The sequence below is a fragment of the Salminus brasiliensis genome, chromosome 23 (genome assembly GCF_030463535.1).
Source record: "Salminus brasiliensis chromosome 23, fSalBra1.hap2, whole genome shotgun sequence".
NCBI lineage: Eukaryota > Metazoa > Chordata > Actinopteri > Characiformes > Bryconidae > Salminus > Salminus brasiliensis.
Genome location: NC_132900.1, coordinates 4,883,786 through 4,906,788, shown reverse-complemented (window position 1 = coordinate 4,906,788; position 23,003 = coordinate 4,883,786). Strand labels below are relative to the sequence as shown.

General features: G+C 43.5%; 1 protein-coding gene across 1 annotated transcript in view; it reads left to right on the top strand.

Annotated features, from left to right (window-relative positions):
• Window positions 1–23,003, top strand: part of LOC140545615 (uncharacterized) — a gene marked incomplete at its 5' end in the record, with an annotated part of 44,898 nt that overhangs the window by 19,682 nt on the left and 2,213 nt on the right. Inside the window, 11 exons of the mRNA XM_072668486.1 lie at window positions 1,534–1,587; window positions 4,292–4,336; window positions 5,563–5,616; window positions 6,659–6,712; window positions 10,452–10,505; window positions 13,768–13,839; window positions 16,776–16,811; window positions 18,677–18,721; window positions 20,993–21,025; window positions 21,519–21,665; window positions 22,223–22,277. Coding sequence (XP_072524587.1) covers window positions 1,534–1,587; window positions 4,292–4,336; window positions 5,563–5,616; window positions 6,659–6,712; window positions 10,452–10,505; window positions 13,768–13,839; window positions 16,776–16,811; window positions 18,677–18,721; window positions 20,993–21,025; window positions 21,519–21,665; window positions 22,223–22,277 — 649 coding nt within the window. The remainder of the gene's footprint in view (window positions 1–1,533; window positions 1,588–4,291; window positions 4,337–5,562; window positions 5,617–6,658; window positions 6,713–10,451; window positions 10,506–13,767; window positions 13,840–16,775; window positions 16,812–18,676; window positions 18,722–20,992; window positions 21,026–21,518; window positions 21,666–22,222; window positions 22,278–23,003) is intronic.

Sequence of the window (23,003 nt, the reverse complement as noted above, 5' to 3'; positions counted from 1 at the left end):
CCTAGCTTCCGAGTAGGAACTGGAAATGTCTAAGCTCCTGAGACAATTGTCCGTAAAGCTAATCCATATCCATGTATGTAGTTACCATACTACAGCTAGCATCCAATGCTAATGCTAAACGTCTAATGAAAATGTTCTTTGATAGTCCTAATGATGCAAAATCAAGTAAATACAACGTTCAGGTCAATATGTTGGAGGGGAGTGAGCTCTTCTCTGAGTTTAGGGGGGATTCTTGGCCTAAAGGACTGGCTTTACATTTACGTCAAGCTCTTATAATCATCCATTTGAACCGTTTGACTGTTAAACACTGCTAATAAATTACAATTACTTCCTCCAACACTTGAGGGTGAGAAATCGAAGGAATGCCGCCAACCGTATGAGATTACAGAAGAATTTAGAGCTTCTAAATTAAGCTTAGCTTAGCTACCCTGTAGTTAATACAGTCAATAGCGGTATAAGCCACTATGGCTGTAATCTGTCGGCCTCAGAACCAAGTTTATATTGAAGTGCTTGTAGCGAGGCTCAGGTTATACTCAGCACTTTCTGTTCCTGCTCAGGCTGTTTATTATGCTCTCGCTGGTTTTATTCAATGTAAAAATCTATAAATCTTCATCTATTTCTGTTATTCTGTTTATATATTTTGTATATCCCACTTGCTGGGACCATTTTAAAACTTACATGCAATTGTTTCAATCATATTTTTCAATCAGTCATTTTTTTTTATGTTTATGTAATTTTGTTTATGTAATCTTTTTATTATATATGCATATATTTTAGATGATAGGTCTGATACCTCCCCTGACACATCAGGTAGTTAACACAGCAGTTACAGTGTGCTGCCCACAGCAACATTAAATGTAAAATAGGTTTAAGTACTTGGTGGTTGAGGTGGGCTTAAGTCTAGCGGAGAGAAGCGCCTAGCTGATGACCCCTGTTTGCAGTGTAGTGGGTAGTTAGAATAGGGATGAAGGGAATGGGCTGGCCACTATGTGTGACCCCAGGTGTGAGGTGCAGGATTTTTGTCCTAATCTCCTGCAGTATTTTACTGCTACTTTTATTGAATTTAAAAGTAACTTTTAATATTATTGCTAACTTGGGCTAAAGATGAGGCTTGTAACCACTTATGAGCATGAGGTCAATTGTGTAAAGCTTGGGAAATGCCCTCCTAGAACAATGCCATTTGCTCCCATCATCAGTTTTATACATTTATTTTTATTGATATTATTTTTATTTAATTGTGATTTTATCTTGTTTTTACGTTACCTTGTCTTAATGGCATATTATCTTAGTTTATTGACTTATTTTTATTTGTTATTGTTTTCTTTATTTTCTTTCAGAATTCTATCTTTATTTATTTAGTTTTTAATATTTTCATTTCTGATTTATTATTTTAGCATTTATTTTATTATTCTTTTATTATTTAAAACATTTTATTTTAATTTTAATTGTTTTTTTAAATTAATTTTTTTATTAATTTTTTTTTTAATTAAAATACTTTTAATATTTGTGTTTATTTATTTATTTTTGCTGCAGGGTGAAAAGGGGGACGTCGGTGGGCCTGGAGCAGATGGAGAGAACGGTATTCCAGTGAGTCGATCCTTTTGCTTATTTTCCTTCTTAATAGCCTCTGTCAGTAAAAGTAATCATCATCATTCTTGTCATCATCATCATCATCATCATCACAATCCTCATCATCGCCGTCATTATCTCCTCCCCCACAGTCCTCCACTGTTTTCTTTTCAGCACAGCGTATCTATTAGGAGCGTGCCTGGTTTCAGGAGCCACCCGAGCGTCATTAAAGTGGCTGTAGTCACTCTGTTTGACATGATTCTGCTCCAAATGTGGAGACGGTGTGGCCACAGTGTTTACTGACTCCCAAAATGGAAGGTTTTGTCGTGTGTAGGCACATGGGGAAACTCAGTGCTGATAGACCTCACGCCAAACCCTCACATGCGATCAGCCAGTTCTAAAGTTACCACATGAATACACACGACGACATGCGACATTTCAGGCAGGCTACGGCTTCGCTGATCACAGTAGCAACACAGCTGCTTGAGCTGGCCCGAGCTCCAAAAGCAGCCAGCATCAGAGAGCGAGACCCAACCTCACTCGTTTATCATAGAGGGTAGATCTTTTAAAAATAATATCAAATAATAAATACAATATATTTTTATCTGATAGTGGGGGAGCACTGCTGTGAGAGCGTTAGTGAGGTCAGGATGATCCCCAACTCATCCTGAAAGTACTGGATTGAGCACCGTTCATCAATCCAGAAAACACACAGCTCAATGCTGGGGGGCTTTATACCCCTCTAGCCCAGGCCTGGCGTCAGGCATTAAGCTGCTCCAGAGTCAAACTCCTATTTTATGGGCAATGCTACCTCTATTTTATCATATATAGGTGACCCCGCTTCCATTCCCCTTATGCCACCACAACAGATCTGAGCATTTAAGCATGGACTCCACAAGACCTGTAAGTCCTGTAAGCTGTGAGGTGGGGCCTCCATGGATCGCATCAGTGCCCATGATTCTGGCGCCGGTTCACTGGTTGTCCTTTCATACCAGCAAACCCCTGATGTTCAGACCCGGTCATCTAGCCATCACAGTAACAATTCACCAACACCACCTTCAAGAACTGACTGCCTAATATATATCCACCCCTTGACAGACATATAATCAATGTGTTTCACTTCACCTGTCATTGGTGCTAATGTTATGGCGGATCTGTGTATGTAAGTGTTAAGGTAATGAGAGTGAGGATCTGAAGTATAGGCTCTTTTAGTTTGAGGAGCTTTAAGAGGGCTCTCCGCTGAGTTTGACGTGTAGTGTTTCTGGCAGTAGGCTCCTGTGGTGAACTCTTGGCTGGAGAGAGGCTTTTTGCTGGGCTTCTTGTGGGCTGGTTGTTGAGAGCAGCTAGCCTGTACGGAATCTTTTAGGTAGATGCAGAGATGCCTGTTTCGCGTCGTGCGTCGGAGCACTATTTTAAATCTTTGTGATTAATCTGGCGGTTAATACAGACCCTGCTGTGGTCAACCTCTAGATGTTCTCTTCCTTTTGCTTGGGGAACACTTTCACTGTGCCAAAACAAATCTCAGCAGGTGGAGACGTGGATATTTCGAGAAGCTAATTTTGAAATGTCAATAAATGTGCTCTACCTCGCCCACCTCAGGCCACCGAGCCCATCTGGGTCTACACCCACTTCCCCCAAGCACTCTTTCCAGACACCTATTTAAATATGTCCAGCATTGGGCTGTGGAGCAGTGGAACCTCTCGGAGGTCTCTGAAGGAGTGATGGATCTTCATCCAAAACCTTTGGAATTAGGTTAAAGTATTGGGACACCTGCCCATTCATTGTTTCTTCGTATTAAAAAAGAGCATATCCAGCTGTCTCTACTGTCCAGGGAAGCAAGCTTTCTACTTAATTTTGGAGAAGCATCATCCCCAACTCCTCAACGTATCCCAAACCTATTGGATGGTTTACCATCCATCCATCATTCTAGAGAGCACAGATCCTCCACTGCTCCACAGCTCAATGCTGGGGGGCTTTATACCCCTCTAGCCCACTCCTGGCATTAGGCATCAGGCTACTCCAGAGAGTCCTACTTTATGGGCAATGCTTCTCTACAGGGACTAGACAAGCTATGTATGTGCAAAGGGGTGTCCACAAACATTTGGACATATAGTGTATTGACATTTGTACTGATGGTCAACACATTCTGACTGCTGTACTGTACTGTAATGTCCTGTAGTCTCTTACAGGCAGAAGGACTTCCACCCAGCTCTGATCCACCAGCCGCTGGGAATTTTTCGGTTGGATTATGGAGAACTCCAGCGCTCATTCACTTGTTGATTTCACTCGGGTGTAGCTTCCTGTGTATTGTAAACGAAGCTGGTTCGTTACAAAGCGAAATCTCCAGCATCAGCGTGTTCCCAGCGCCGTTTGGGTGGAGGAGCTGTCTGAAGCGTCCGCGGCCCAAAACAGCTAAACGAACATGGTGCTTAAATCTCTTTCCTCGCTCCCCCCGATCTTTAATCACGCGTCCCCCGTGTGCAATTACTGTCCTAATGAGGGAGCGCTCCGCTTGCCAGCAGGAGAAACAAATAACAAGCTTGTGAGGAAACACTAAGCATTTAGAGGCCTTCTCGTAGACTGAGTCGAAATGCTCGCTGCTGTTTCAGGGGGTTGTTTCTGTTTCTGTGGGATTTTGTGTTGTTCTTGGAGTGTTTAGGATGTTTAGTGTTTGTGCGTACAGTAATTCATAGTGGTCTTGGTGGTCTTGTGTGTTTTTCAGGGCATTAGAGGAGTTCCAGGAGAAATGGGGCCTGCTGGACCCAAGGTAAGAGCTCACAGTCACTACAACCATAACTTTACACTACTAGTAGAGTCGTAACTATAGAACAGGCCAGGCCGCTAATTGCCTGCATGGGAGCCCCAAAGGCTGATGACTTAAACTCAAGGCTACAAAAATCCTCCAAACCCCACAAAGCCTGTAATGGGCGGTGTAGAGCACGGCTGCCTACTTAAGAAGAAACCCTAAATTGGAGGTTTGCGAAGGGGTTCTCCACTTTTGCTAACAGTTATCCTAATTGGCTTGTTCGCTCCTCCTGTCGGAGCCTAATGCAACCTGTAGGCCGATAGACAGTATATGGATTATGGGCTTTATTTGTTCTACCTGATTGCCCATCAGAAAACAGATCAGCTAGACGTGGGCTAGAGAGGTATGAAGCCCCCCTGCATTGAGCTGTGGAGCAGTGGAACTTCTGTGTGTTCCCTGGAATAACGGATGTTGCTCCATCCAGTGCCTTTGGGATGAGTTGGGGAGTTGGGGATGATGAGGTGGGGTGGTGATCATCCAACATTTTGACCTCACTACAGTTCTTGTCACTGAATGCAATCAAATCCTCACAGCAATGCCCCTCCAAAATTTGGAGTAGAGACAGTTATTCCAACAAAAGCAGGATAAAACAATTATACCCTTAATAGTAATTGAGAAGGTGTCCCAATACTTTTGTCCACATAGTGTATAAAACAGTCTTTATACACATCTCACCATAAATATTGTTTAAAAATTCATATTTGAGACATTTATATGTGGATTAATGTATATCTTATGTTACTGTATGGTTGCATAGTTACAGTTATAATCATTGCATAATCACTGTTTATATGCTTAATTTTATAAATTGGAAAAACAATAAACATAAAATATAATGCAAACTTGTTACATTTATGTTAAATATATGTGCTTTAAAATGTGTGTTATTTTGCTAAATGTATGATCAGTGCTCTAAAATGATGACTGTTCTATTGTCATGTCTCATTTTTTATGTTTTTCACTTTTTCATGATAAACAAACCAATAGACAGATCATAAGGATTTTTCCTTCTTCTGTAAAGTTGCCCATTTGGAGATACAAGGTCTTTGTGTGACGCCAACAAATTCATTAGCCATTATATACTAGGAAAATCCACATAATATCAATGTCATCTGAACAGGTGGATGCCTGTAGATTGTATGTCGCTGTTTGTTTCACAGCATTAATTAAATGATGTAATTAAACAGGGCGAGAGAGGCCTACCAGGACCAGCGGGCTCGATTGGACCGGCAGGACTTCAGGTATGTGCAAAAAAACAAACACGCAGACAGACAGCTGTGCTACATCTGGAGACTCCATCATCAGTGAGGCAGATCACTACAGAAGCACCATATACACTGCCCTGAAGGGCCAGTGCTGCTGCCTGCTGGTGTGTTGCAATATTGCATCTAGACAAACAGGCGGTTAATAGTAAGCTGTAATCAGCTGATCTCAGGCTCGCAGGTAGGCTGAGGATGGAGAAAGGATGGTGGTTTTATCTCTGATCAGAAACCGAGTTGTGCAAAAACAGAAAGAAGGCCAAGAGTTTTCACACCTCTAACCATCAAACCATCAACTGCTTCTCGATTAGTTTCATTTTCTTATTGAATAACTTCTGTCAGCATCTTTGTTTCCACTTCCTGCGGAATTTATTTCCTTTTAGAGGTGTTTTGTCTTTTGAAAGAATAAATGGATTTCTAGGTGTCACACACCTACTACAGCACCTACTACAGCACCTACTACAGCACCTACTACAACATACATACCTATAATGTTTTAAATGGTTTAGTATCAGTGTGCAGCAGAGAAGATACACTGTATGTCCAAATGTCCAAAAATATGTGGACACCCATTCAGCTTCTTTAAGCTGCACCCATTGCTGCTGACACACAGCTTCTCACTGTAGAGAAGTACTGCCAATAGATTAGGACTCTCTGGAGCAGATAAACAAACATGAACCTATGGTCACCATGCTGACTAATGCCAGGTGTGGGCTAGTAGAAGGGTATAAAGCCCCCCAGCATTGAGCCGTGGAGCAGTGGAAGAGCTGTTTCTCTGGAATGATGGTTGGTGCTCCATCCAGTACTTTTGGGATGAGTTGGGGATTAGGTGGGTGGTAATCATCCACCTCACAGCAATGCTTCTCAAAAATCCAGTAGAAAGCCTTTTTCCCTGGACAATAGACACAGTTACTCTTTTTTAATATTCACTGACCACTGACTATTTGAGATTATTCGTCAAGATTTGTGCATAGTACTGTATGTATTTGCATGTGTAATATCTAAGTTTATTAATAAATTTCAGGGTCCTCCAGGCCCAGTTGGACCACCTGGGATAGAGGGTCCTGTCGGTCCAAAGGTAAATAATTAATAGTGTCAAACAAATATAAAAGTGTGTATGTGTACCTAGTGTGTGTGTGTGTGTGTGTGAGTGTATAGAAGGCTTTAAACAAGATTTGCTCCCTCCTGAATTTACATTTTTGCATATTTGCCTCATATGATTTAAATGATCATTTCATTTGTCAAAGGAAAAAAGTAATTCACCAGCCTTCACTGTGTGGATAAGTTATTAGGTTATTAAATCATACACTTAACCAAATTAAGTTGACAAATGTTAAGTAAAGACCTAGGCGTGATTACTGAATGGGCCTAGCCCTTCTTAGATATGGTCAATGTTCAAGATTCCACCATTAGAAAGATACAAGAAGTGGGAAAATGGGAAAACACTGCTATCCAAGAAGAAAATAAACGTTAAGAAACATCTTAAGTCCATGAATTATACATTTACTATTCAGTCATTAACCTGAATAAGGTAAAATACTGTGAATTGTGTTGATATCTAGGAGTCCGATCAACGAAATTGATGTTAATTTGAACAGTCATGTAGGCATGAAAGTAAAAAAGTTTGGCCTACAGGGTCTAAAAGGTCAGTAACCCCCAAGCCTTTTTGGAAGAAAGGGTCTAAGTCCCGTTACCTGGTTACCTAGTACACCTGGTATAAAGCTAATAAGAGTGCTAGACCAGCTGTCAAACATGGTAGCGGTAGTGTGGGGATCCATCAGAACCTGGGTGACTCGCTATAATTGACTGAGCCATTAATTCTGCTGTCTAACAATAAATCCTGCAGAATATTTATCCATCAGTCTGTGATCTGAAGCTCTTGCTCAATTGGGTTACGCATGATCATGATCAGAAGCACAAAAGCAAGTCCACCTCTGAATGACTCAGAAAAAGAAACACTGGCAAAAGAATGTGGCAAGACCTTAAATGAACAGTTCTCATCTATGTCACAATGTGAAAAAACACTGTCCAGTCACAGGAAGCTTGCAGTTGTTGCTGTCAAAAGTTATTAGGCCTGGGGGGTATTTCTTTTTCTCGTGGGTGATATAGGTGTTGCAAAACTTTGTTGTTTAAATAAATGAAATAATAGTTTAACAACGGTTCCTATGTTTTCCTTTTATATTACATTATGAATGGGGAACTGAAACTATTTAGTGTAACAAATAGAGGAAATATGACTATGGCACTGTGTGTGCAAAAGAGAAAGAGAGAGAGAGAGAGAGAGAGAGAGAGAGAAAGTCCAGCTCTCTAGACCCACTGCCATCAGTAGTGGTTTCCAAGTCCAGTCCTGTAGACCCACTGCCATCAGTAGTGGTTTCCAAGTCCAGTCCTGTAGACCCACTGCCATCAGCAGTGGTTTCCAAGTCCAGTCCTGTAGACCCACTGCTATCAGTAGTGGTTTCCAAGTCCAGTCCTGTAGACCCACTGCCATCAGTACTGGTTTCCAAGTCCAGTCCTGTAGACCCACTGCCATCAGCAGTGGTTTCCAAGTCCAGTCCTGTAGACTCACTGCTATCAGTAGTGGTTTCCAAGTCCAGTCCTGTAGACCCACTGCCATCAGTAGTGGTTTCCAAGTCCAGTCCTGTAGACCCACTGCTATCAGTAGTGGTTTCCAAGTCCAGTCCTGTAGACCCACTGCTATCAGTAGTGGTTTCCAAGTCCAGTCCTGTAGACCCACTGCCATCAGTACTGGTTTCCAAGTCCAGTCCTGTAGACCCACTGCCATCAGCAGTGGTTTCCAAGTCCAGTCCTGTAGACTCACTGCTATCAGTAGTGGTTTCCAAGTCCAGTCCTGTAGACCCACTGCCATCAGTAGTGGTTTCCAAGTCCAGTCCTGTAGACTCACTGCTATCAGTAGTGGTTTCCAAGTCCAGTCCTGTAGACCCACTGCCATCAGTAGTGGTTTCCAAGTCCAGTCCTGTAGACCCATCAGTAGTGGTTTCCAAGTCCAGTCCTGTAGACCCATCAGTAGTGGTTTCCAAGTCCAGTCCTGTAGACCCACTGCCATCAGTAGTGGTTTCCAAGTCCAGTCCTGTAGACCCACTGCCAACAGTAGTGGTTTCCAAGTCCAGCTCTCTAGACCCACTGCCATCAGCAGTGGTTTCCAAGTCCAGTCCTGTAGACCCACTGCCATCAGTAGTGGTTTCCAAGTCCAGTCCTGTAGACCCACTGCCAACAGTAGTGGTTTCCAAGTCCAGCTCTCTAGACCCACTGTCATCAGCAGTGGTTTCCAAGTCCAGTCCTGTAGACCCACTGCCATCAGTAGTGGTTTCCAAGTCCAGTCCTGTAGACCCACTGCTATCAGTAGTGGTTTCCAAGTCCAGTCCTGTAGACCCACTGCCATCAGTAGTGGTTTCCAAGTCCAGTCCTGTAGACCCACTGCTATCAGTAGTGGTTTCCAAGTCCAGTCCTGTAGACCCACTGCCATCAGTACTGGTTTCCAAGTCCAGTCCTGTAGACCCACTGCTATCAGCAGTGGTTTCCAAGTCCAGTCCTGTAGACCCACTGCCAACAGTAGTGGTTTCCAAGTCCAGTCCTGTAGACTCACTGCTATCAGTAGTGGTTTCCAAGTCCAGTCCTGTAGACCCACTGCCATCAGTACTGGTTTCCAAGTCCAGTCCTGTAGACCCACTGCCATCAGCAGTGGTTTCCAAGTCCAGTCCTGTAGACTCACTGCTATCAGTAGTGGTTTCCAAGTCCAGTCCTGTAGACCCATCAGTAGTGGTTTTCAAGTCCAGTCCTGTAGACCCACTGCCAACAGTAGTGGTTTCCAAGTCCAGTCCTGTAGACCCACTGCCAACAGTAGTGGTTTCCAAGTCCAGTCCTGTAGACCCACTGCCATCAGCAGTACCTATGACCGTCCAGGGAGGGACAATTCGGAATAGGGAGTTGGCTGTCCCCTGCTGTGTGTTGGGCTGCATAGCTGAAGACTGGTCAGAGAGCCCATGCTAACCCCTGTCCACCATCTAAACTGAACCTCGGAAGAAGGGCGATGGAAGAAGGTCACCTGGCCTGATGAGTCCCGTTTTCCTCATGTGGCCGGCCAGGTACCACTGTGGGATGTGCTGATACCATGGTCAATCCACAGTGGCTCCACCTCAAAACTTACAAGACTGCTGTAAGAGAGACTGCTTGGTGCCTGATTCAGAGGTGTCATAGGTCTTGAGTCCATGTCTCTGCAGGTCAGTGCTGTTCTGGTGGCAAGTGGAGGACTGACAGTATATTCGACATTGGTCGTAATGATGTTTAAACAGAGTGGAAAAAAATGCTCGTCATCGTTGCGGCCACTCAAAAGCTTGAAGCTCTAAAAAGGCAAATTTACACTTTCAGTGGAGTTAATTCCAAGTCATTTTAAAGCGTTTCTATTGGTCCATTCCTCATGACAATTCGAAACAATACTAAGAACAACTGCCAGATTCACATTAAGTCAAATTTACGTCTTTTATTTTAGACCATTTCTTTGGATCCACTGGTACACTGTGTTCACACTGTGTAAAGGACAGCTGCCATTTTCAAGTGGATTAAGTTGAATGTGTAGGTTTCAATAGCTAATCTCTGTTAGTGTGTTTATTGACTGACTAATAGATGTGTGTTAAGCAAGACTGAATGTTTTGGCAACGCTCTGACTTAATATAGCCATGCCAGTAAGTCTGAATTAGAATCTGTGAGATTTTTTCCCACCACCAGCTTTGTTGATCTGACCTACATTTTCTCCAGAAGATGACAGTTGCTTATTTTTTTTTTCCTTTTCTTTGCAGGGGAACTCTGGCGCTCGAGGACAGGATGGCCTCCCAGGTGCACCAGGCCCTAAAGTGAGTACAACGGCAGCTGTTGATAAAAACTTGGGGTTTTTCCCCGAACGAAGGTGTGAAAATGCAAAATTCTCCACACCACCTTCATCCTCCCCTGAAAAAAGAGACTGAAAAGAGATCCTATCTCTGCATTGCTGTAATCAACCCATGCTTCACTTTAAACCATGTTCCTTGAAAGTTCCTATGGCTCAGAGCCAGCGGAGCGTACCCAGTACTTTGCACTGAGCTCCACTTAGTGGAACACTGGAATGTTCCTAATGTCAGCTGCTACTGGTGGATATGACAGATTTGCTGCATCTGGTAGAACGCTTTCCTTTTTTTGACCTTTATAAGAAAGGTTCTTTCAAGAATCGTGGTGTCGCTTTTCTAAAAAAAGAAAAAGTGGCCTCTTCCGTTTTCCACAGAATTTCAGGTCGTAACTGATACCCATCTTTTACATATCAGAACAGCTGTTATTGCACCCAGACACCCAAATTAGCGTTTCTTTATACAGGAAAGGCAAAGAGGAAACACTGTTCGCACTCTGTCATGCAGTGGGGGTTGGAAGTGAGGTCACATGTTACTGACATGCAATGCCAGGATGGTGTTTAGACTTATAGTACTATGTAAATGTTTGATAGCTGAGAGATATGATATGATACGTATGTCCTCGAATGAGCTATTAGAATAAAAACAAGAGATTTTCTTCCAAAATTAAAGCTATTAAAAAATAAGACTTAATAACAGAGTTTATCCAGCTTTTGTTGGAGTAACTGTCTCTGCTGTCCTGGGAAGAAGGCTTTCAACTAGATTCTGGAGGAGCACTGTCATGAGGATTTGATTCAGGAGGATGCTGAATGATCGCCACCCCACCCCAGCTCATCCTAAAAGTATGTTCATCATTCCAGAGAACACAGTTCTTCCACTGCTCCACAGCTCAATGCTGGGGAGCGTTATACCCCTCTACTAGCCCACGCCTGGCAGCATTAGGCAGAATGGGGCCAATAGGTTCATGTTTATCTGCTCCAGAGAGTCCTATTCTATTGGCAGTACTTCTCTACAGGGACTAGACAAGCTGTGCATTTGTGCATCTGTGTCAGCAACGGGTGCAACTTAAAGCAGCTGAATGCGTTCATTAGAAGGGGTGTCCGCAAACATTTGGAGTGTAATCAGTGTAGGACTTTGGAGGATTATGGCATAATTGTTGTTCACATGGTTTTGGTCGGAAAGATCATCAACACCCTGGGGGGAAATGCTTTTTTTATTTGATTACTTCTGTTTTTCTGTTGCCACAAACGAACAGGTATATTTAGCATTACTGTAACAAACCCGGAGGAGAGTATGAGCATTAGGTGAGCAATGATTTTATCCAGTACGAAGTGTCAGTAGCACTTATCCCGTTTTTCCATGTGTGGAATGGATGGAGTGAGCAATTAATAATAGATAATAGACTGCAGTGTTCATGTGCTGGTGTTAAATTACTAAAATACTACCAGTTCAAAATACAATTATTAGCACTTTTCTGTTGCCCCGCCCCCCATTCAGAAAGTGGGGCCTCATGGAAAAATGGTTTCTCACTAGGAAATACATGACATGGCGTTTATGTGCGCTTATCTTATTAATACGATATTTGCAACCTGACATGAAGGCAGCATTAGAGCAGTTAGCTATCGCTAGCTATTGGCTTTCTCAGTGTTCCTGAAAGCCTTGCTCACACAGTCTTTTCTGATTGGCTATCTCCGTTTTTCCCTGCCCACTCTCATTCTGTTCATCGCCACTAGGTACCTCCCTATTTCTTCGTGTATAGCTCACGATATATATGATATGTTTAAATGTTTGTGGGTACCCCTTCTAATTAATACATTTAACTACTTTAAGCTGCACCCATTGCTGACACCAATGTGCAAATGCACACACACACAGCTTGTCTGGTCCCTGTAGAAAAGTACTACAAATAGAACAGGACTTTCTGGAGTGAATAAACATGAACCTATGGGCACCCTGCCTAATGCCAGGTGTGGGCTAGAGGGGTATAACCCCCCCCAACCATTGAGCTGTGGAGCAGTGGAAGAACTGTACTCTCTGGAATGATGGTGGTGCTTCATCCAGTACAGTTGGGATGAGGTGGGATGGGATGGGTGCCAAAATCTAGTAGAAAGCCTTCTTCCCTGGAGAGCGAAACTCCAGGACAGGCTCTTTTTTTTTTATATATTCTTGATTTCGGAAGAAACAATGAATGAGCAAGCGTCCAAATACTTTTGTCCATGTAGTGTTTAGCCACATCTGATAAACTGTGTGTAGAAAGAGCCCTAAATGGCATGTAGTGTGGAGTGACCACACATTTGGCTTTCAGTTCCGTATGAGTTCACAGCCGCTAACTTCAGAAAGAAGTGACAAGCTTGTCTCTCAAAAAATGTTGAAAACAGGATGTGAGACATTACTTCAATCCTTGCCAAAAAAACTATGTAGCTTCTGTTAAATGGTTTAATAAATTGTCTGCAATTTTACAGCCTGCAATGACCTGACATGCCAGTGTTATATGCAGGTACAGTGCATTACAACAATAGTATTTACCATGTTCCTATGTACACATATTAGAATGCATAACCCTTTACCCTATAAACCCTGACTGTATGAAGTCCTATAGCCTGGTCTTTCTTTATGAATTGTTATGCATTTTATTATAACTCCTTAAGAGCAATTGTTCAGGCTTATGATGGGCATTATATGCCTTTATAAATACTCTTTACTGCCAAAGAAATGCATTATGAATACAGGATTCGTAGGAACCCAGCCCACATGCTCATGAAGGGCTTTCATGGGTGGGTTCCAGTTAAGCATGGGCTCTGAGTGTTTTTTGTAAATGGCCTGCCCCATCATTACAGCCCACTCTAATCTTACATGGCTCCCATCTAAGTCCCCATGTGCAGTGTACAACCCAACTAGGGCTTTTAACCTCTCCTGGCCCCATCACTGATGCCATATGTGGGGCCAACATGGACCAAACGTTCTGGTTCCCAGTTGGGCTAACCATACAGGCTCCACATGGGCATGTCTTCTAGGAAGTATTATTAGCCATAACATGAATGCCTAATATAGTGTAAGGCAACCTTCATAGCGCCAAAACAGCTCTGACCTATCAAGGCATTAACTCTCCAAGACCTCTGAAGGTGTGCTGTGGTATCTGTTAGCAGCAGATCCTTTACGTCCAGTGAGCTTTAGAGCCATAATCCTGTAACTGGTTCACTTAAGTACATTATTTTTCGTGTGTGTTTTCCTTCAGGGATCGGACGGAGAGCCTGGGCTTCAGGGGCCTCCAGGTATTCAGGGCCTACCGGGTTTAAAAGGCCAAATGGTGAGTCTTTCACTAATGTAGTCAAACCTCTATAAGCATTTTTCTGTGGATACTTTTCAAACTACCCTGAGTAAAACAGAGATGTCCTGAACATTCGAGGCCATGGTTTGGCCAGCAATCAATCAATCAATTGTACACAGTTTAAATCCTTGGAAATTTCCAGTTGAGACCTGTTTGGACATGGTAGAGGCTAATGTAGCTAACAAGCACTGGAAGCGTATAGTCATCACTTAGCATTGTGCAAACTGCATGCCTAACACACCTAGCACACACACCTCAAAGTCCTTCAAGGTGTTTACTATATGTAGTGGTTTCTTACACTGCATGACCCACTGACCTATGTAAAGTGGAGATCAGTGCAGCACATAGCTGCAACCTTTGGTTACCAAACATATCTTGGCTGAACAACTACATTCTAACCCTGTGAAAACCTGGTTATTTCATGCGCTTTAAGTATCTGATTATACTTGGATTGGGATTATCCACAGAAATGCAGATGTTTTTAAATAATTTTAATCCGATAGCTCAGACCCTTTCAGGAGGTGATCTGAGCTGCATTTCATTACCAGTGAAAATGAAGCCCTCTCTTTAAACCACATTTGAAAAACCGAAACCCCTCCCCATCCACCTCCAGATTTACTCAGAGATTAAGAGGAACGCCTCCACTTATTGCCACGTTTGCTTTGCTGCATGTGTGATAAGGTGTGCTATTGCACTTTTCCCCTCAAGCAAAAAAAAAGAATCCTCCTGAATGATTCAAGTTGTTTGTCAAGTTTCCTGGTAAGAAGCTGATTAAGATATAATCTAATGTTTAATGTTGGTTTCAAACCATGTTTGGTGCCAAAAGCAAGTCTAAGCCTTAGGCGCATCCACACCCATAATATATTTGCAAGGCTAATTTTGGTGTTTGGATTGTGCTTAATGTTACACATCATGACTGCCTTTGAGGCGAATTGAACCTACCTGAGAGGGATTTCAGAGCACTAATATAGTTAATCAGATAAAACACGGACCCAGTATAGACTGATGAGAGATAATTCTGCTGCTGTGTCTTTATTTCCAATAATAAAAGCCATAAAATCAGATACCACATGCAGTTTATGGCGAGCACTGAGACTGGCTAAATATCTGAACTGCTGCCACTTTTCATTATGGTTGAGAGGTACTGTTATATTTAATACCGCACTGATAATTCTTTAATTCCTAAAGGTTTGACTATATGCATGGTATATAAGCTCCCTGAATAAAAAAAATAATCACGTTACGTGTTTAAGGTGGTAGTAACGCCAGGATCCTGCAGATGGCATTGCATGAGAATGCTCAGGCTAAAAATACCTGTGGGATGTACGACGGGATTCATAGATTGAGAAGAAGTACAGTGAGTATCTCGTTGGATGGGTGGTAAATGGCTCACAAAGCAGATGTTAATGAAAAAGGCCACAGTGTGAAGGAAAGAGCTGAATGTGCAGGTGTATGGAAGGAAGCATACGGTCATATGGGTCTACCAGCAGTGGCAGAAATCTCAGTCTACAGGAAATTCTTCTCATTCTTCAGCAGTAGTGAGAAAAGGCCTCTTGCGAGCCACTCTGCTCCACAGCTCTCTGTGGCGTGTTCTTTCAGAAACTGGTGTTGAAGGTGTAATGTGGTGCTCACTTTCAGCGGGGTTTGAACCCAGGCCGCCGTGTTGGCGGGCCGGCGCGCTACTGAGTGAGCTACCACGATCACGTGACGATCTTAGAGCAGGTCAAACGGAAATGAAAAATAAAGCCTCTTGGGAGGCCGCTGCGTTGCGAGACTGACGCTCTGCCGCTTCACCAAAGCGGCAGTTATGAAAGCAGCCAACAAATGAAACTTAAAAAGGGATGGGTTTAATAAACAAACAAAGGACGCCAGGGGAGAGCTGGCTACCTCTTTAACACTAGAGGGAAATACAACTGAGGGCAAAAGAAACCAGAAAACTGAGAAGTTACAGGGAAGGCAGACACTCATAAACACACACACATACACACACACACAGACACACACACACTGCACAGACACAGGGAGACAGACTCGGGAGAGACACATGAAGGGGAGTGACACACACTCAGCCTTCCACTCCAGATCTACACAGGCACACAGACACACAGACCACCAGAATCAAAAGACCCAGCAGTGGGGCAACTGGATCTGTGTGCCTATATAGCCTACTGCCCAGGTGTAGGGAATTGGGCTCAATCACTAGCTGGGGTGACTCGGGGCCTCCCCCTGGTGGCAGGAGGAGGCCTTGCCCTAGAGCTACCCCTTACAGAAGGACCTGTGCTGACTTCTAGAAGCAAGTCTTGCCTGGATGCGAAGCGATTTTCATTCATAAGCTTTGAAACACGTCGGCAGTCCCTGACGGCCACAATTCTGGGGAGAATTGCCTGTAGGCTGGGACTTCTGCCACTGCTGGCTGACCCGTATGATCGTACCCTTCCATACACCTGCAGATTCAGCTACTTCCTTCACACTGTGGCATCACCACATCTGCTTTGCAACCCACTTTCCACACATCCAACCAGACACTCACTGCACTGTACCACCTCTTCTCAATCTATCAATTCTGTCGCACCCCCGCAAGTATTTATAGCCTGATCATTCTCGTGCAACGCCATCTGCAGGAGCCTGAAGCGTTTTGTCCGGGAAGATGATTTGCATGCTATTATGCACCACATAGCAATCAGGTTGTAGTCTGACAGACTGGAGACACCTTTTACTACCGAAGGCATGAGGTTAAAATCTTATCAGGTTACAATCGAGATACAAATCACAGGAAACTACAGTGTGTCAACTGGGGGCTGCGAGTAAGGTGGAAAACATGTCTAACAGTGTTTCAGAGTAGAAAAATAATAGCAGTAATAGAGACTGAGTAATTGTCACAGTTAATGGTGTGTGACCTGGTCTGTGTGTTTCAGGGCGAATCTGGAGAGCCTGGTCCAAAAGGAAGTCAGGTACTGCGGCTCTGTGCTCTGTGGAGGGTGGTGGCCTGTGACATTTATTTTCCTTCCGTCTGGCTGCACTTGTGTTTGTAAAGGAGAGAGAGAGTTTAGTCTGCGAGTCAGCAGCTCACTCAGCTCTTTCTGCCTGTGAGGAAAGAGAGAGAGAGAGTGTGAAAGAGAGAGACACAACTACTTCACATATAAACTCACACATCGAAGTTAAGTTTAGTTGTAACAAGAAGCCTAAAACTCCTGTAGTGGACTGACAATGACAGACTCGCTTACAGTCATGGTCAAATATATTGGCACCCCTGCAGCTCTTTCAGAAAATACCCTGAAAGCTTCTCCCAGAAATGTGTTGCACTTACCAATGCTTTGATTTCTTAATGGACTGGACAAAAAAGTTTGGCATCTGCTTGGAATTGTAAGAAATAATTAGCTGTCAATCATGTGATGCTTTAAGTTTACGTATTTGTGGCAGAAACAGGTGCTGGTAATATATAAACCACACATTCAACCAGTTTAAATGGAGAACAGTTGACTCGGACAATCTCGAGGCTACAGTTTTAAATTCATCTGTAGAATTTTGTAGATTAGGACCTAACCCACATCTCCTCCAATAAATAGAAAGCCAGCCATAGTCTCTTTTCAAATTGGGCAGCCGACGCACTCGGAGAAAAGCACCAGGTCCCTGGCTCCACCACACCAGCTAACAGACGCCTGTGCCGGCCAACATCAATTAAGAGTGATGAGCGCCATCTACCCACCCAGCAAGAGCCCGGCCAGTTGTGCCCTCTTGGACTCCGGCTGCTGATGGCAAAGCAGCATGGCTCATGTTTCTAACATGTTGCCACTGGGCCAAAGGCTACAGTTTTATCTCCACAGATCTTAAAATGTGGCAAGCGTAGAGGGTTAATGGTCTTGCTCAAGGGCCCAACAGTGGCAGCTTGTTGAGCCCAGGGTATCAAACCCACAACCCTGTTATTAATAATCCAGTGTGCTAACTACTGAGCCACCACTGCCCCAGCAAGACATGGTGACTAGGGTGTGCTACCACTCATTTTGTCCAGTCCATTTCTGGAGTTGAACGTGTGTGAGAGAGGCAAGGAGATATACAGCGGCGAGGACAGAAAGGAAAAGGGTGAGAGAGATTGAGAGAATTGCTTCATACACAATATGGACAAAAGTATTGAGACACAGATACTGAAATCAAGGGAATTAAAAAAGCTTTCAGATTTCAGCCTGTGAGATCATTGCTGTAAGGATCTGATTGATTGCATTCAGCGAGAAGAGCGTTAGTGAGGTCAGGATGTTAAATGATTATACTGGCAACACGTCTCTCTGCAGAATCTTGACAAGCTGTGTGCGTTCATTTACACGTCTGTGTCGGCAATGGGTGCAACTTAAAATAGACGATGGCATTCATTAGAAGGAGTGTCCGCAAACATTTGGACATGTATAGCATATAAACCAACGCATCTAAGTTAAGCAATGACCGGCATTCACTGTTTCTCTGAAAAAGTGCTTCTCCGGCACAGACGGAAACTTATTGTCACCTTCTTTAACCACAGAGCAATCATGAACGCACACACACACACATACACACACATCCTTGGTTAGAGAAGGAAAGATGTTGAGATGGACAAAGACATGAGCTTTGCTAGCGCTGTCCTATGACTACCCACATAAACACATGAAAACATTAGTCTCATTTGAAATGACTGTTTACACACGTTGTCATGTACAGTATTTCACACAGCAGCATGTGTTATGTGTTAACTAGCTCAGTGGAAATGTGCTAACGGCTGAAAGGCAGCAGAAATAGACAAACAAGAAAGTGTGCTTTTCACTTGCTAACATGCTGTTCTCTTTTTAAGGGAGCGAAAGGTACTGATGGATCGCCTGGAGTTCCTGGAACACCTGTACGTATCTTTTCCGATGTCTTTTTTAATGCAGATTTCATATGAAAACTCATCTCAAGGACCCCAAATGTAGCCAATTAGCCAGGATATTGGCTACTAGCTACTTGCTAATCCAATCCCTTTGTCGCTACCCAGTACCCAACTCTTTTTTTTTCATTGAAACGTGTGGGAATGGGCGGAGCGACACACCATACTGCAACCAGCCAGCAGAGGCGCTAGACCTGTTGTAGCTTCATGCTTTCCATGTAGTCCATGTTTTCCATACAGTAATTGAGGCTATAGCCACCAACTCTCAAACTTGTGGTGTCTGATATGACATGCTGCTGTATATAAAAATGGACACCGGTGCCGTTAGCAGCCAGAGTCAGAGAGAGCACAACTGGCCTTGCTCTCTCAGGGGCTGGGTTAATGGCACTCCCACCCCACATCACTTCTAGGCGTCTCTTAGCTGTCGTATCGAGGTAAAAACTGTAGTAGCAGCTAGCTTGAGAAGGATTCATACAGCAGTTGTGGCTTTCAGGCCAAACCCTTTATCTGCTCTGCATTTTTGCCCTTTCTGACAGCTGTCAGAATTTTATGATAAATGGACCAATAGAAATGCTCCAATATTACTTTTACATTGACCTATTATGTTTTGCATAACAGCGATGGTATGTATGTATACTGCGCTTTACGAGCTCACAAAGTCACTAGCCAAATTTCTTTTGGAAAACGGAATTCCCCTTCCCTTACAAACAGTCAGATAGGTCAGTCAGGTAAAGATTCCTGTCCACTTTAGTCCACTTTTTGCATTACACCTCCAGATTGAGAAATGAGTCTGACCAGCAAAATGTGGTGATCTGCATTCCAATGTTTCAACACATCTGCTGATCTCAATGACTGGAACAGTGGTCATAGACAGCGCAACATCTCTTAAAGGTGAAGCAACCACAGGTCTAGCGCCTTTCTGCCTCCTATATACTGCAAATATCTCCAAATTCTGACAGTTAGTGTTCCCAGTGCTAATATCGGCCCAATTTTTTTAATCCTTATTCTGCTCTATCGTAAGAAGGCGGGGTTACACTAAGTGATTGACAGCTTTGGCTGGAAGAGGTCGGTTGTCTGCAGGAGGTACATGGCGTCCTTTTTGTTCATTACATGGAGGAGCTGAGTTGTAGAGGAACTTACATGAGCTGCACTTTTACTGTTGGGGCGTCTTCTTACCGGACAATCTGGGAATCTGGGGGGGGAATCCGCTCTGCTTCCGCGCTGGAAGCTCAGTGAAGGTGGTCTGAGACACTGAGGCTTGGTCTGGGAGAAGGGGACAGGTCTACCAAATGAGTAGGCGAGTCTGACTTCGCCTCTGGTCTAGACTCTAATTGCAAATTTGACAACATGGCGGATAGTTTTCTAATACATTTGCCATCCTGGAACATGGGAGTGCTAGTGTTGTGTTGGGCATGAAGTGGGCTAAACTGGCCAGGAACTCTCTTGAGATTTTATAATTGAGACAAATATTAAAGAGGAAACCATGCGTATGAGGACATATGAAATATGGAAATATTAGAGCTCATGTGTATGTGTGTGTAATGCTTATACACATGTAACAACTAGGGATATCCCGATCTGATCCAGTGACTGGGCCAATCGGGATTAGGGGCCAATCAAGGCATTTTTAATGGGTCTGGACTGCCAAAACTACTTAGTTTGGCTGTAGTTTTACAACGATAAAGAGATTTTATATCATTATCTCTATTTGGGAAGATCTACCGTTCCTCCTCTCCCACCGTTACTCCTGAATGACGCCTGGTTAGAAACCAGACTATGATGGAAATGCTGTGTTCTAACAGCGAGAGAACCATGCTCTTTTTTTTTGGTTCTAAACCAGCTCTGAACGACACATTCATACCTGAGGAGGAGGCTAATGCTAATGCTATGCTAATGCACAAACACACACACTAAGTGATTAGACTGCAGAGCTGTAAAGGAGCTGGGAGCTGAACGGTCAGGTGGGTCAGTCAGACTGGACTGTAAGATATTAAACACTATGGAGTTTAAAAAGTTGCTCCAAACAAAGTAAATCAGATTAGAATTAAGTCTGATTTTAGAAACTGTCCTAAAAACTGTGATTTCACTGCTGTTCTTACCTTAGTTGTGGGAAGTATTATTTATAGAAACACAAAGATGGGATCAGATTGTCTTGTATCGGCAGATTTTAAAGACTTTAATCGGATCGGATCAGGGGTGAAAAACCTTCATCAGGACATCCCTAAAAGTCTTTTCTCTTTGCAGGGCGGGCCTGGCCCCAGAGGGAGTAAAGGAGAGGTGAGTGCATTGGTGCTAAAAGATGTTGACACATCTTTGCTGCAGCATTTCCTGCTGATTCATAAACCCTGGGGGCGGGGGGGCTTTCAGTTTCTAGCAGCTGAGGGCCCACTTTCATGATGTGCGGTGCTTTGTGGTTAATGGTGATTCAGTGCCACGGCCATAAGCGTTTCAGTTGACACCAATTGACAGCTCACAAACTGGTGTACAAGTCAGTTTTGTGAAAATACACACAGTTGAGAGTGTGTTATTCATTTGACATTCATATGATATGTGTGTTTTGGTGAACCTTATAGAAGGCTATTAGGTTAGGACTTATATATATATATATATCTATATATCCATCCTCTCAGTTGCTGTAATACAGTTGCACTGTCAAGCAGTTGTCTAAGCACATTTGCAGGCTGAGCATGGTTAGGTCAATAATAAAACAGGACTGGAAAACATATTGTATTACTATGGTCTCTGTAATCTCTGTCTTTGTCCTTCTCAGCGTGGAGTATCTGGGGATCCAGGAACCAGAGGCACTGATGGGAAAATGGGAGAAATGGGACCGATGGGAGCAGCAGGACCAAGAGGCTTCCCAGGTCAGGATGGATTGCCAGGACAGCCAGGTGCCCCGGGATACCCAGGAAAACCAGTGAGTTGATGAGGCATCTCATCGGTACCACCAGGTGCTCATATCTGCAGCTCACCAAAATATATTAGGCCATGTAGTAAAACTGCAGATGCACTATATGGACAAATGTATTGGGACACCTGCTCATTCATTGTTTTGTCCCTTTTAACCCTCAAGTCATCTCTCATTCCTTGCTCTACATATCAGAGGGGGCACTGGCTTCCTATCACAAAGCAGAAGCCACCTGAACTCCAGCCTAAAACTCCTTAAGAGTTCGCCAGCCTCTCCTCCCAAATCATCAAAAGCTGAAGGCATGGTCCAAATTGTTTCTCAGAAAAGCCCAACTTTTCAGTTTCTTGGATGATTGGTGCTAATTAGGTGTCTTTTTGCAGTTTGGTGTGAAATGTAAAGACCAAACGGTCCCAGTGTTCCCTTTTGTAATGGTTTCCTTTTTACAAGCAAGTTGTTTCAAGTTAGTGGTATCAGTACCTCTACTGAAACTCTCAACAATACTCAGCCACAGCTCAAGACAAAACAAGCCACAGTGATTTACCTCTTGCATTTGATGTGTGTTTCAGGGAAAACCACCTTCTGAGGAGCACCTGATGAAGATTTGTGCTACAGTGCTGCAGAGTACGTTTCCCAGTTAACTCCCTTTTCCCAATCAAGCTGATACTTGGCCAAGTGTTGTCTAATATCAGGTGTTTTCATGCGTGCTTTTTTGACGCAAACCTTGAAATCCCGTCAAGTCCTCTCTGCTGTAATCACGTCTGCATGACTGCAGTGACTCTTACTGACTGTGTTTATGTGTCCTGCGTATTTCTGCCTGCTAGGCCACAGCATGACTCGAGACTTGAGCCACTTCTAACTGCATAAATCTGCCTCTATGTTTGGTCAGTTGGACGTGAGTCACTGTGTACTTGTGCGATTGTGTACGTTAACATATTGGGTAAAGTCACTTAAGCCTCTGTCTGTATGTGTGTGTGCATGTTGGGGGGGCTGTGTGCCTGTGCGTCAGTTAGCTGCCCTGCTGGAAACATCTGGAGAGGTGGGAGAAGCAGCGAAGCTTTCAGTTCTTCAATTTAGAAAAAAAAACACAAATCTGCTTAACGGACACAGTTGCCCAATCCTTGCGTCTCAGCACTATAGGCTATTTTTAATATCCGTGACGATTTAGCTGGGATTACATCATTCCCAACCAAAATCTATATTCCCCAAACACAGCATTAGCATTTTCATAATGGAATACTTCACCCAGAAACGCTGAGGTGGCAAACTATGGATGAAGGCTACTGGTGGTCAGTTGGGAGGATGTAATCTGATCATTGGTTTTAAGCTCTCATTTCATGACAAGCTTCT